The sequence below is a fragment of the Nomascus leucogenys genome, chromosome 5, assembly GCF_006542625.1.
Source record: "Nomascus leucogenys isolate Asia chromosome 5, Asia_NLE_v1, whole genome shotgun sequence".
In the NCBI taxonomy this organism is placed as follows: Eukaryota; Metazoa; Chordata; class Mammalia; order Primates; family Hylobatidae; genus Nomascus; species Nomascus leucogenys.
In genome coordinates, this window is record NC_044385.1 from 105,203,764 (window position 1) to 105,217,935 (window position 14,172).

At 39.4% G+C, this 14,172-nt stretch overlaps 1 protein-coding gene across 1 annotated transcript in view; it reads left to right on the top strand.

Annotated features, from left to right (window-relative positions):
* Positions 1 to 13,463: 13,463 nt before the first annotated feature.
* The window catches only part of NDFIP2 (Nedd4 family interacting protein 2), an 80,348-nt gene continuing 79,639 nt past the window's right edge, over positions 13,464 to 14,172 (top strand). The window contains exon 1 of the mRNA XM_030813549.1: positions 13,464 to 13,858. Coding sequence (XP_030669409.1) covers positions 13,538 to 13,858 — 321 coding nt within the window. The 5' untranslated portion in view covers positions 13,464 to 13,537. The remainder of the gene's footprint in view (positions 13,859 to 14,172) is intronic.

Sequence of the window (14,172 nt, forward strand, 5' to 3'; positions counted from 1 at the left end):
TCTAGCGGAAAAGGTTTGGCCTTTTATTTCCCCAGATGCTTACCCTGATAATTAGATTAGTTTTAGTTGAATCTGAAGATGCTTTTATTCATAATGAGTTGTTAAGTCTATATTTCTTAAAGATATGATTTTGTTTTTCAGATAAACAAAGTAAAACGGTTCTCCCCAAAGACAAATCATTAGTATTCCTTAAATTGAACTTTTTGACTTGACCTTTCTGAGGTTAGCAAATAGATTGTGGGCAGAAGAAAAAGTTCATGTTTCACAAATGATTCCTGTCTTCCTTCACTGATTTTAGTACTTTACAAGCTAAAAATATCTTCAGGACATGCCACATATGTACAACCTAAGATGATTTTGATAAAGCAAGAGACACATTGCATACCTTAGTCTGGACTCCTGAGATGTATGGAACTGACTTGAATTGTCTGCTCTCAACAGGAGTCATGTTTCTAGCTGCCAGTTGTTGGATACCTACTATTTGCAGACTTTATTCTAGGTATCTCATTATTTTATTAAATCCTCACTCCAGTCCAGTGAGGTAGATATTTTCACTTCCATTTTACAATGAGGAAATTAAGATTCAAAGCGAAAGTTCAACTTGGCCAGGGCCAGCTGCTATGTGAGTAACAGAAGCAACTTTAAAATTCAGCTCTGCCATGGGCAGTAGTTACGAAGATTAAATAAAATAACTCAGTAGAAACAACCCAATGTTCATTCGTGGATGAATGGATAAAGGAAATGTGGTATATAATGCAAATGTATATTATTTAACCAAATAATTCTTACACTTACAACATGGAATGAAATTCTGACACATACTACAAACAAAAAGCAATACGATTTTGACATATACTACAACATGGAAGAACCCCGAGGACATTACGCTAAATGAAGTAAGCCAGACACAAAAGGACAGATATTGCCTGCTTCCACTTATGTAAGGTACCTAGAAGTGTGAAAGTCATAAAGACTGAAAGTAGAAAGGTGGGTGCCAGAGGTTGGAAGGAGATGGGAATGGGGAGCTAGTGTTTAATGGGTACAAAGTTTCAGTTTGGGATGATAAAAAAGTTCTGGAGATGTGGTGGTGGTGGCGGCAGTGGCATAACAGTGTGATGTACTTAATGTCACTAAATTGTACATTTAAACATGGTTAAAATCATAAATGTTACGTTATTTATATTTTATCAGAGTAAAACAGTCCCCCATAAAGTCTCTTCAGTAGAGTTCTAGCTCCTTATAGAACCAACACATGGTTGAGGATCACAAAAGACTATCTGTAATAATAAATAAAGGGAGATCATTAATGAGGTACCATTTAAGTGGTCAGACCTATTTCCATTTAGAGAAAAATCAGGGAAAAACTTAGAGAACTCTACTTATACTTAGAGAAAATCAGAGAAAAATTCGTGGAGAACTATTAGAAGTTTTCTAAACCTCATTTGCAAAGTATGATACTTTTTTAAAACCTCCTGGAATATTTCTTTGTTGAAATTAAAAATTCTTAAGAAATGACACAGCATCTTATGATTATTTCTATATAGCAATGGAAGGGAAACTTCAACCAATTTTAGTCAACAACTCAATAATGACGCCTTATTCTATGCAGGTCTTATGTTAGGTATTGAAAGTGGAAACATCCAATCCTCAGCAGCCAGAGCTGGAAGGCAGGGGAAGTAAGCCCAGACAAGCTATAAAGAAAAGAGGTGAGCAGGCAAAATTGCTAAGGTGTTCTGAAGGGAACATCAAAAGAAAGAGACAGATAGTCACTGGGATGTTCACACAGACAAATACACTCCCTGAAACTAAAGGTCAAATAAAGAACCAAAAAAAAACAAAACAAAACTTCAAAGAACCCATCTGTTGATGGACAGTTCTGTACCAATTTATTCCTCCTCTCCCTATTTTGTAATATGATTTTTCCTCTTCTACCTTGGGCATTTTCAAGGGCATAGAGAAAGAAGCAGAAAGTGAGGCAAATCTACCACATCTGACCATTCGCCTGAGCCTGGTTCCTAAAGCCAAGAAGAATGAAAAGGGACATCAATATCTCTATCTGCATTTCTATATCTAACATGGGACCCATTTCCAGAAAAATAATGAGTTGCTGCAAATCCAAGAAAAAAAAGTAGCAGACTCAGTACAAAAACAGACAAATAAATAGGTCAGCAAAGATGACCTCCAGATGGTCAAGAAGCATATAAAGAGGACTTTAACAGTCACTGGAAAATCCAAATTAAAATAACCAGATACAACTATAGTTTCATCAGAATACCTAAAATAAGAAACAGAGACAATACAAAATGTTTGTGAAGCTGTGGCTCACCTGGAATTCTCATACATTGATGATGGGAAGAAAAATTGGTATAAACATTTTAGAAAACCATTTGGCAGCATCTACTAAAGCTGAATACACACACACGTGTGTGTGTGTGTGTGTATACAACACTATATTCATTTGTAGAAATACACTCATCAGAAATCAGTGCATATATTCACCACAACATGTACAAGAGTATTCTTAGCAGCATTGTTCATAATAGCTCTCTTATGGGTTGAACTGTGTCCCCTCCACCCTCCAAATTCGTATGTTAAAGTCCTGGCCTGAGAGTGTGATCTTGTTTGGAAATGGTGTTGTTGCAGATTTTATTAGTTAAGATGAAGCCATACAGGAGAAGTGTGGGTCCCTAATCCACTATACTGGTGACCTTATAAATTGAGAAAATTTGGATATAGAAATGTACATAGAGAAAATGCCGTATCAAGATGAAGACAGAGATTGGGGTGATACTTTTACAAGCCAAGGAATATCAAAGACTGCCAGCAAACCACCAAGAAGTATGGGAGAGGCATGGAACATATTTTTCCTTACAGCCCTTCAAAGGAATCAACCTGCTGACACCTTGATCTTGAACTTCTAGCCTCCAGAACTATAAGACAATAAATTTCTGTTGCTTAAGCCACTTGGTTTGTGGTGCTATGTAACAGCAGCCCTAGGAAACTAATGCAAGACCCAAAACAGAAACAACTCAAATGCTCACCAGTCATATTTATTTAGTAAAACAGGTAAATAAATAGCATATTCACACAATGAAATACTATACAGCAACAAAAATGAATAAACTACAACTGCACCCAACAATATGAATAAATCTTACAAACATGAGGAAAATGAATCAGACTCAAAAGGATACATATAGTGTGCTTCTATGTACATAAAGTTAAAAAGACTGTGGAAACTAATTTGTGGTGTTAAAAGTCAGGATAATGGTTATCTTTTGTACAAAGGTAGAGGCAAGAAGTGTGCCAGCGGGTCTTTTGAGGTTCTGGAAATATTTTGTCTCTTAATGTGGGTGCTGGGTGCGTGGGTTTGTTCAGCTGATGGAAAATCATCAAGGTGTACAAGTATATAAAAGTATACACAAGGCGTATACTTTCCTATATTGGTGTATATTGTGATAAAAAGTTGTTAAAGTAAAAGAAAAGCCAGCAAATCTCCCTTCTCTAGTTGTTTGTGACCTTTGTTAAAATTTCTTAAGATTCTAAGACTCAGTTTCCTGATATGTGAAATGGTAATAGTACTTATTCTCTATGTTTGTTGTGAGTTGATACATATGAAGTTGTGACTTGATACATATGAAGACTTAGCAAAATGCTAGCAGTATTCAATAAATGTTAGCTATTATTGCCATATTATGATTGACAAACATATAATAGTTTCACTTCTGGATAAACAACTAGCGACATATTTTCTATGGTTTTTTTTTTTTTTTGAGACGGAGTCTCGCTCTGTCGCCCAGGCTGGAGTGCAGTGGTGCAATCTCGGCTCACTGCAAGCTCCGCCTCCCAGGTTCACGCCATTCTCCTGCCTCAGCCTCTCCGAGTAGCTGGGACTACAGGTGCCCGCCACCGCGCCCGGCTAATTTTTTGTATTTTTAGTAGAGACGGGGTTTCACCGTGGTCTCGATCTCCTGACCTCGTGATCCGCCCGCCTCGGCCTCCCAAAGTGCTGGGATTACAAGCGTGAGCCACCGCGCCCGGCCACACACACTGGAATCTATTACGAATTTTGTGACGAGTCATTATGTAAGGTAGAAGTCCAGACACATAGCCTAGAAAAAATATGGGGCCAAGTTGGGAGACCTAATTGACTTGTCTGTTCTATTAGATAGTCTCCACTCTCCCTGAATTACAATTTTTACTCCACATTTTAAGTGCAAAATATCTTAAATTTTTTCTTTTTTTTTCTTCTTTGGGAGCCACTGGAAAATGAAAGAAAGGAAAAGGGCCTCTAGGAATTATAAGCCTTTATATTTGTATGGTTATACACAAATATAACATACATACAAATATATGTTGAGCTTCACAACAACCTGACAGATAGGGATGGAATTAATATTCTGACACTGAAGATGAGCAAACCAGCTTAGCAGGTTAAGTGACTTATCCAGGGTCACCTTGCTAATGTACAGCAGAGTTGGGACCAAGGCTATTACAAAATTATTTGGATAATTCAGGAAGTGAAGGAAGGAGATGTTTTGTTGTTGTTGTTTTTGAGACAAGGTCTTGCTCTGTTACCTTGGCTGGGGTGCAGTGACATGATCATAGCTCACTGCAACCTCTAACTCCTGGGCTCAAGGGATCCTCCTGCCTCAAGCTCCCAAGCAGATGGGACTACAGGTACACACCACTGTACCTGGCTAATATTTTTATTCATTTATTTTTTGTAGAGACAGAGGCTTCACTTTGTTGCTGAGGCTTATCTCTGGGTCTTGCTCTGTTACCTAGGCTGGAGTGCAGTGGCATGATCATAGCTCACCACAACCTCTAACTCCTAAGCTCAAGTGATCCTCTTGCCTCAGCCTCCTAAAGTGGTGGGATTACAGATGTGAGCCCAGCTGGGAGGAGAATAATGCAAGGTGAATAGTAAGAGAATATTTGCTTGAGCAATGATGTCCAATAAACTTTCTGTGATGATGCAAATGTTCTATATTTGCTCTGTCCCATATGGTAACCACTAGACACATGTGGTAACTGAGCACTTGAAATGTGGCCAGTATGACTGAAGAACTGAATGTTTAATATTTTAATATTTATATTTAAGTGGTCATATGTAGCTAGTGGCTACTATATTGGACAGTGTAGTTGTATTGTTTCAGGAATCATGGTAAAGTCCCATGGTTAAAATTTGGAGGCTGGACTAAGCGAGGTAGGCTAGTGTTTAGGTTCTCCTTTATCCCAACCTTATATAAACGGAAATGTATGTGTGGAGTTGGGATTCTTTGGTTTTTAAGCTTGAATACATACAACTAATGTTAGGTACCTATTGTATTTTCAATGATTATTTGTGGAGGACACTTTTTATTGTACTTTTAAAAGTTGATGTTTTACTTGTTTTAAAGCATCAACCTGAGAGGATTCACAACTATATTAGAATTTATCCTTTTTGGTGACAATACAATGCCTGCAATGTTTCTTCCAAAAACATTTTTGACATGTTGAGTTCATAATGTGTTTGAGTTCTATAATTTTGATTTTTATTAGTGCTGTTTTAGAAGGCTATTTCTAGTTGGATGAGGTAGGAACGGTCAATGGACTATTTTGGATTGTTTTATTAGTTACTACATTTGAATCAAGCTGGAAGTGAGGTGGTAGTTGCTACCTAGATATCACGCTGAGGCTGCATTTACCTTTGTAAGCCTTAGTTTCCATATCTTCAAAATTAAGCTGTTGGGGGGGGGGGTGATCTCAAAGTTATAGGGTAAATAAAGGCTAAAGTTTTATGGTTCTAAGAAAATATGCATTTTCTTTCTTTTCTAGACAATTGAGTTCTAAAGAACTTACAGGGACTACAGCGAGCCACGTCATCTGTCCCATTCAGACAAAAAAATTAATTTTGATTTTCTACTACCTGTGCTGTATTTGCATGTGCGCGTGTGTGTGTGTGCGCATGTGTGCATGTGGTTTTGTAACATTTATGCTTTTTAAATTATATTTTAAGTTCTAGGGTACATATGCGCAATGTGCAGGTTTGTTACATAGGTATACATGTGCCATGGTGGTTTGCTGCACCCATCAACTTGTCATCTACATTAGGTATTTCTCCTAATGCTATCCCTCCCCCAGCCCCCCACCCCTGACAGGCCTCGGTGTGTGATGTTCCCTGCCCTCGGTGTGTCCATGTGTTCTCATTGTTCAACTCCCACCTATGAGTGAGAACATGTAGTGTTTGGTTTTCTGTCCTTGTGATAGTTTGCTTAGAATGACGGTTTCCAGCTTCATCCATGTCCCTGCAAAGGACATGAACTCATCTTTTTTATGGCTGCATAGTATTCCATGGTGTATATTTGCCACATTTTCTTAATCCATTCTATCACTGATGGACATGTGGGTTGGTTCCAAGTCTTTGCTATTGCAAATAGTGCCACAATAAACATACATGTGCATGTGTCTTTATAGTAGCATGATTTATACTCTTTTGGGTATATACCCAGTAATGGGATCACTTGGTCAAATGGCATTTCTAATTCTAGATCTTCGAGGGATCGCCACTCTGTCTTTGACCATTGAACTAATTTACACTCCCACCAACAGTGTAAAAGCGTTCCTATTTCTCCACATCCTCTCCAGCATCTGTTGTTTCCTGACTTTTTAATTATCACCATTCTTACTGGTGTGAGATCCTATCTCATTGTGGTTTTGATGTGCACTTCTCTAATGACCAGTGATGAAGAGCATTTTTTTTCATATGTCTGTTGGCTGCATAAATGTCATCTTTTGAGAAGTGTCTGTTCATATCCTTTGCCCACTTTTTGATGGGATTGTTTGTTTTTTCTTGTAAATTTGTTTAAGTTCTTTGTGGATTCTGAATATTAGCCCTTTGTTAGACGGGTAGATTTCAAAAATTTTCTCCCATTCTGTAGGTTGCCTGTTCACTCTGATGATAGTTTATTTTGCTGTGCAGAAGCTCTTTCATTTAATTAGATCCGATTTGTCTGTTCTGGCTTTTGTTGTTTTTGCCTTTGGTGTTTTAGTCATGAAGTCTTTGCCCATGCCTATGTCCTGAATGGAATTGCCTAGGTTTTCTTCTAGGGTTTTTAGGGTGTTAGGTCTTACATTTAAGGACCTCTTCAAGGAGAACTACAAACCACTGCTTAACGAAATAAAAAAGGACACAAACAAATGGAAGAACATTCCATTCTCATGGATAGGAAGAAAAGGTAATTTACAGATTCAGTGCTATCTCCATCAAGCTACCACTGACTTTCTTCATAGAATTGCAAAAAAAACTACTTTAAAGTTCATATGGAACCAAAAAAGAGCCTGCATAGCCAAGACAATCCTAAGCAAAAAGAACAAAGCTAGAGGCATCACGCTACCTGACTTCAAACTATACTACAAGGCTACAATAACCAAAACAGCATGGTACTGGTACCAAAATAGATATATAGACCAATGGAACAGAACAGAAGCCTCAGAAATAACACCACACATCTACAATCATCTGATCTTTGACAAACCTGACAAAAACAAGCAATGGAGAAAGGATTCCCTATTTAATAAATGGTGCTGGGAAAACTGGCTAGCCATATGTAGAAAGCTGAAACTGGATCCCTTCCTTACACTGTATACAAAAATTAACTCAAGATGGATTAAAGACGTAAATGTATGCTTTTGTTTTTAAAAGTCAGTATCTGGGATTCCACTTGGTGTCTTCACCTTTACTGGGGAAATCATGCCAGATTTCTCAATAATCATCTTCATAAACAGAATTTATAGATATTTTATGAGAATTTCACATATAATTGATGGGTGAAGTGAAATGCAATATAAATATTTTATTTTTTCTAGGATATATCTGCCAGATACAAAAGGAACTTCCTTTTTTTTTTTCCAAACATTATCTTGGCTTACTTTGGCATTGTCAGGCCACTAGTTTTTTCACCTATTTGAATGTTAAAGCCAGGAAATGGGTATAATTTTCTTCCTAGTTCTAGAAAGGCAGCATCTGGTAAGTTATTCCATCTGATTATCATTGTCATTTTATCCTTCAGATATTGAGTGACCTTCATCCTCAGGCTGAAATCAGGCAACCTTCTTATATAGTGACCTTATTGTTGTATCATAATATGTTGCTAATGGTGAAGCAGTGTACTGACATCAGACTGTGTTAAACAAATGAGGCCTGGTTTCTGTTATGAAAGAAAAAGAGCAAATGCACATTAACATGTTAAGAAGATCTGGATGTGTAGGAGACATTACTCTTTCCTAATATTTTACACATACAGACACACACACATCACACACACACACACACACACAGTGTTTGTCTTCTTATACAATAATCACATTAGCCAATTAAGGGACACCTGTCATAACAGCCCTATCCTCAGTGACAGTGCTGCTCTTCTATGGCTTACAGAGTAAAAAGGAGATGACAACACAGAAAGTCCTGCTTTAGTATGGCCAAAGAACAACCTTCCATACCCAAGGTAAAGCAAAGATTATTTTAATAACTTATGAGTTATTCTAAGTTCAAATATGAATTCCCCGAAGCAAAATGGCTACTGATTTGCTCACATTTGTTGCCTGTTACCAAACAAAGGAAAAATGAAAATGCTAAATAAAAATGTTGTTAGGACTGAGATGCAGCTTATCAGAATTCAGATCTTTTTCAAGTGTTTACTGGTGATGCCATCATATATAACTATATGTATTATATAAAGCTGATAGGGAAACTTAAATTTAGGAAATTCATTTAAATTTCTAAGGTAACTCTGTGGTACTTCCTTCCTTTCTCCTGTTCCTTCCTCTATCTTTTATCTTTATTATATAGATATTATATTAGTTTGTTGTATTTAAATAAACAGGGAATGTCAGTTCTCTGTATCAACTTGGCTAGATTACAGCGCTAATTATTCAAACACTGACATAGGCATTGTGGTGATTTAATAGATGTAATTAAAGTCTTGAATCAGTTGACTTTAAGTAAAGAAGATTATCCTCAATAATCTGGGTGGGTGTGATTGAGTCAGTTAAATGTACTTGAGAGCAGAACTGAGGATTCCCTGAGGAAGAAGAAATTCTGCCTGTAGACAGCAGCTTCAGCTCCAACTCTAGAGTTACAGGGGTCTGCTCTCTGGATTCCGGACTTGCTGGACCAGCCCACAGAACTGTGTAAGCCAATTCCTTGCAATAAATCTCTTAGGATATGTCTTCTGCTGACTCTGTTTCTCTAGTTGAATCCTGACTGATAAAAAGTTTTATTTCAGATTCTTCCAACATACTGGAGGAGAATAAAGAGAGGAAAAAGAAGTAGATCCTTGATTGTAAAATTGCTCACTTAGATATCCTCTCTAAAATTATAGAGCTGAACAGATGACAGGAATCTCAGAACCAGTTAAATAAGAAATATGTGTAGCTAAACTGAGGTTCAAGCCTACAAACTGATTAAAAGATACATATATATTATAAAAGATTCAGAGATAAAACTGGAGTCATTATTGTGTTAATTTACATTTATATGTGAAAAGCAATAGTTTCTTATATTTTCTAAAATATGCTTTAGAATTTAATGTCCAGAAAATGACTAGTGAATTTTCATTAGGTAGAGATAGAAATTTTTAGATAATGTAATTTTACCTCTTTCCAGTCATTCTACAGGTAATTATACAAAAACCACACATATTCCAAATGCAATTCATTACTAAGATCTGTAATCACACTAACCACCAATAGCCACTTTGAATAGTTCTATGTGGTAGAGGAAGTGATAAAAAACTAAAAATCAGTGAAGTGGTAAGGAAAATTTGGAACATTGCCTCCCTGTGATTTAGGCCTGTGTAAGACGGCTTTCTGTAGGCAATGGCATGTCTTACTGCTCTTTAACTGGTGGGACTCCCAGCGAAGAATCCTGGCATTTGGGTGTGCAGCTCAATATATCTGACGATGTAAGAAAGAGGATGAATGCTAAGTTGCTAGTTTACCTCTAGAGGGAATGGCCCTGCTTCTGGGAAGGTGGGAGGGGTTCCCAATGGGAAGTACGCCTCAGGCAAAGAGGTACCCATGAACTCTATATAGCTTTACACTATAGAACAACATCAAAGTCATTCTTAGTAGGAAGGCTTACAGATACGTTACATCCACATGAGAAAATGCTAACAATGTAGAGTCCTGAGGGTTATTCTGAAGATGAAACACCAACCATGTAAAATGATAGTTGTAATTATCTAACACAAGTTTGATAATACTGCTCTATCACTATACATATTGGTACTTGTCTTAGTTGGGTTCTCTGGGATGCAGATGCTGATATAAAGTTTTCAGTGCAAGAGATCCACCGGGGAGCAATGTCTGTGAAAAGAAAAAGGACTGGGCAGGGGGAGCTGTCGCAACATGCTGCAGAGCTGAAAAAGTCTCTGCCAGCTTCACAGGGAACTCTGAAGCAAAGTTTGTCTCTTTAACGGCTTCAGTGTCTGGCAAAAATAGCCAGAGCCTTGTACCACTGTCTTGCTCAGTTAGTGGCTGGGTGCCACCCTGAAAATAGCACCTCCTCAGGTTGAAAGCTGAGGGAGACCTTGACAAAGCTACCAATTGGAAGTTGTCTGCCAGGCACATTCCTTCCAGCTGGGCAGAATGTGCTTTCTTGAAAGGGAATCTGGGCAGCTTATCTCCATATCTACTCCAGTGCTGCACAGCAGCACTAGTAAAATTCTGGGTGGCTGTGTGTTTGGAGATGAAAATTGATCAAGCCAGAATGAGAGGTGTTAGTGAAGTGCACTAAAATTCTACAGTTCTACTTGAGGTAGCTTCTAGTGCTGCACCACTGCAAATTCCTTAGATAACTAGAGTTGTCGCCATAATACCAGGGATTGAAAATATTATTGGATGTTGCTTAAGGTCTGTAAAATGGTAAAGAATACTGTTATTCCCATTGCATCTCAAGTAAGTTTCTCCTAGTGGGACAACTCATCGCCTCTGCTTGTAATGGTCCATTACAGGTCACATGGGCTTAGTTGTAAAGTGGGCAAAAGAAGCTCAGAGTGGCTCTTTTGGGGATGATGAATAAGAATTATTATTTTACATAGATCAAGAAGGTGGGATTTAAAGAAGTCAGATTGGCTCTTTGTGATACATTGCTATCTTTTTATGTCTTCTGCACATTTCACAGTAGTGGTGGCTTGGAAGAGGAAAGAGACAAGGACTCTTCTTTATTAGGTTACATTACGTTAATATAGTGCTTAATATGGTAGAGGCTCTGATGTCTGTCATCACCTACTAGTGATTTAGCATTAGCCAAGTTCATGAAACTCCTTGTGCCTTATTTTCCCTCCTCATCTGTTAACCAAGGAGTGCAATTGTGCCTATATCATGAAGTTGTGGTGAGGCTAAAATAATAGATGCATAGTACTGGCTTAGAAAGGGCTCTATACTAGTAAGCTGTTGTTCTACTTCTCCTTCCCCTCTTTCTCTTCCTCATTACAAATACACTTTCCTGCTGAATTTGTTACTCCACTAGATTAGCAAAATGTTCAGAGAATCTGGGAGGAGGGTAAAATAGAAAGAATCTCTTACTCTATCAGGATTCAAGATATCTGCTTTTGGTCAGGTCTTTGATTTTTACTGTTACGTTCTCAGTGCTGCATTGGGTGTAAGAAAATGGTCTCTGCTCTGAGCAGCCATCTATTTGAGAAACAGATGAACACATGAATGATTAATGAAAACACATATGCATATAAAATTAAGTTCTAAATAAATCTTATAGATTGTAAGTGATATAAGGATCTAATTTCAGTTTGCTGACACTGGCTGTTGTTTTGGTCATCGAAAGGCAATACCATTTGGAGTGAAATTGTGAGAGTGAGCGTTTACACCAGTAATACCAATAAAATGACATATGTTTACTGGCCTAGAAACTAAAATACATTAAGATCAAAACAAGGCAAGTTGAACAATATTTAAGTATGAGATACCATTACCTCTTATTGTTAGCACAGTAATGCTTTCTACTATTAGACATGTCAAAATGGCACAAACAGGGAGAGTTGATGAATGCTTTAAAAAGAACTACGAGTAAGGCTTACATTTTTTAGTTGTCAATCTCTCAAAGAGTTTCTGTTTTTATTGTATCTTGCTATTTTAACCAGTTGATTAGGCTCACCCAGTGGCAGTCTTCATTTCAAGGATCTCCTCTGGACATTCATGAAGGAAATAAAGTAAATGGGGCTCCAGATCCCTTTCCTTCCCTTCAGGGGGCTCCACTGTAAGATCATTTAGGGAAAATGTAGTGTTATGTTGAAAACAGCTGGGTCACATCAAGCAGCATCATAGTTTTTAGGGTATAGAATGTTGGTCTTCAGGTTAAAAGGTACTTTTCGCTGCTCTGTCATATTCTTCTGCTTGCTAGAGAAATATGCTTTATGCCGTGTCATGTGTGGTTAACCAGACACTGAGATACTATTAACAATGCTCCCAAGTGATTCCTTGCTGTTAAATCCATTGGAATTATTGAGTATTACCACAAAATAATCCTATCTGATTTCATTACTTTCTTCTAACGTCCTTCCAGTAACCCAGAACTCTAGAGACCTCCTTCTTTGAGAGTTGTCTGGAGAGTCCGTTGGATTTTTAAATCTCTTATTACCAAAAAGTGGAAAAAAGAGTTTAAAAAGTAACCAAAGAGCTAGTGCCTGTAGTCTCAGCTACTCCAGAGGCTGAGGCAGGTGGATAGCTTGGGCCGAGGAGTTCGAGGCTGCAGTGAGCCATGATTGTGCCTACAAACAGCCACTGCACTCCAGTCTGGGCAATATAGTGAGACCCCATCTCTAAAAAAACAACAAACGAAACAAAAATTATCCCACAGAAGAATTTCAGGGCAGTGGAAATACTCTGTAGGATACTATAATGATGGATACCTGCCATTACACATTTGTCCTAACTCGAGGAGTATACAACAACCTGAGTGAACCCTGAGGAAACTATGGACTTTGAGTGATGATGTGTCAATGCGGGTTCATCAATCGTAACACACGTACCACTCTAGGGTGGGGATGTTGATAATGGTGGGGGGTTATGCATGTGTAGGAGGAAAGTGTATATGGGATATCTCTGTAACTTCTCAATTTTTCTGTAAACTAGAACTACTCTATATTAGTCTTTAAAAAATCCCTTATCTTACGAATGATTTTGAATAAGCGTTTTGGGAATGTTCTAGAGATGAATCTCCTCCCCATGTCCTACGCTGGGTGAGTAATACGAGGAAGTGTCGTGTACCCGGGCGACCCGTCCTCAGGTGTTCTAGGAACGCGGCTCCATCCCTTGTCAGCCTCTGTCTCTGTGTGGTGAGAAGGCGCACTGGCTCGTGCCTGCGCGAAACTCGCGCACACAGAAAAGACCAATCAAGGACGGGTCATTCCCTCCCCCCGCGCGCCTTTCGCGACCGCCCACTCGACAGGTTGACAACCTAGACAGCTCCCCCGGACTTGCCTTACTTTTCCATCTCCTCCCACCGAGCTACACCCTCCCACTGGCGGCGCGGATGGGACGCCGGCGGAGCCAGCGAGTCTGCGCGAGCGGTCCGAGCATGCTCACTAGCGCGCGCGGCGCCCCGGAGCTTCTCCGCGGAACCGCGACCAACGCGGAGGTCTCGGCGGTTGCTGCGGGAGCCACAGGAAGTGAAGAGCTTCCGCCGGGAGACCGCGGCTGCAGGAACGGAGGCGGAAGGGGCCCTGCGGCGACGACGTCGTCTACGGGGGTGGCCGTGGGAGCTGAGCACGGAGAAGACTCCCTGTCTCGGAAGCCGGATCCCGAGCCGGGCAGTATGGATCACCACCAGCCGGGGACTGGGCGCTACCAGGTGGTGAGTTCCCGGCCTCCTGTGCCTCCCGGGACTGCCTCCCGCCGCGGCGTCCCTAGAGTCGCTTTCCTTAGGTTATTCCCGGAGGAAAAGCTGTGGCTTTTGTTTTGTTTTATTTTTTTTTTGGATCTTCTGGCTGGAGCTGCTTCACTCGCCTGTCCTGCGCACTCCTGCCTAGGACTCCTTCGAAACCCTTCCCTTTCGCCCCAAGTCTGTTCCTAGCTCCTCACCCGCACCCTTAGCCCCCCTGTGAGACGCCCTCCCTCCACACACCTTACAACTTGTATCTGTTTTAATTTCTCACTTTATCATTTTCT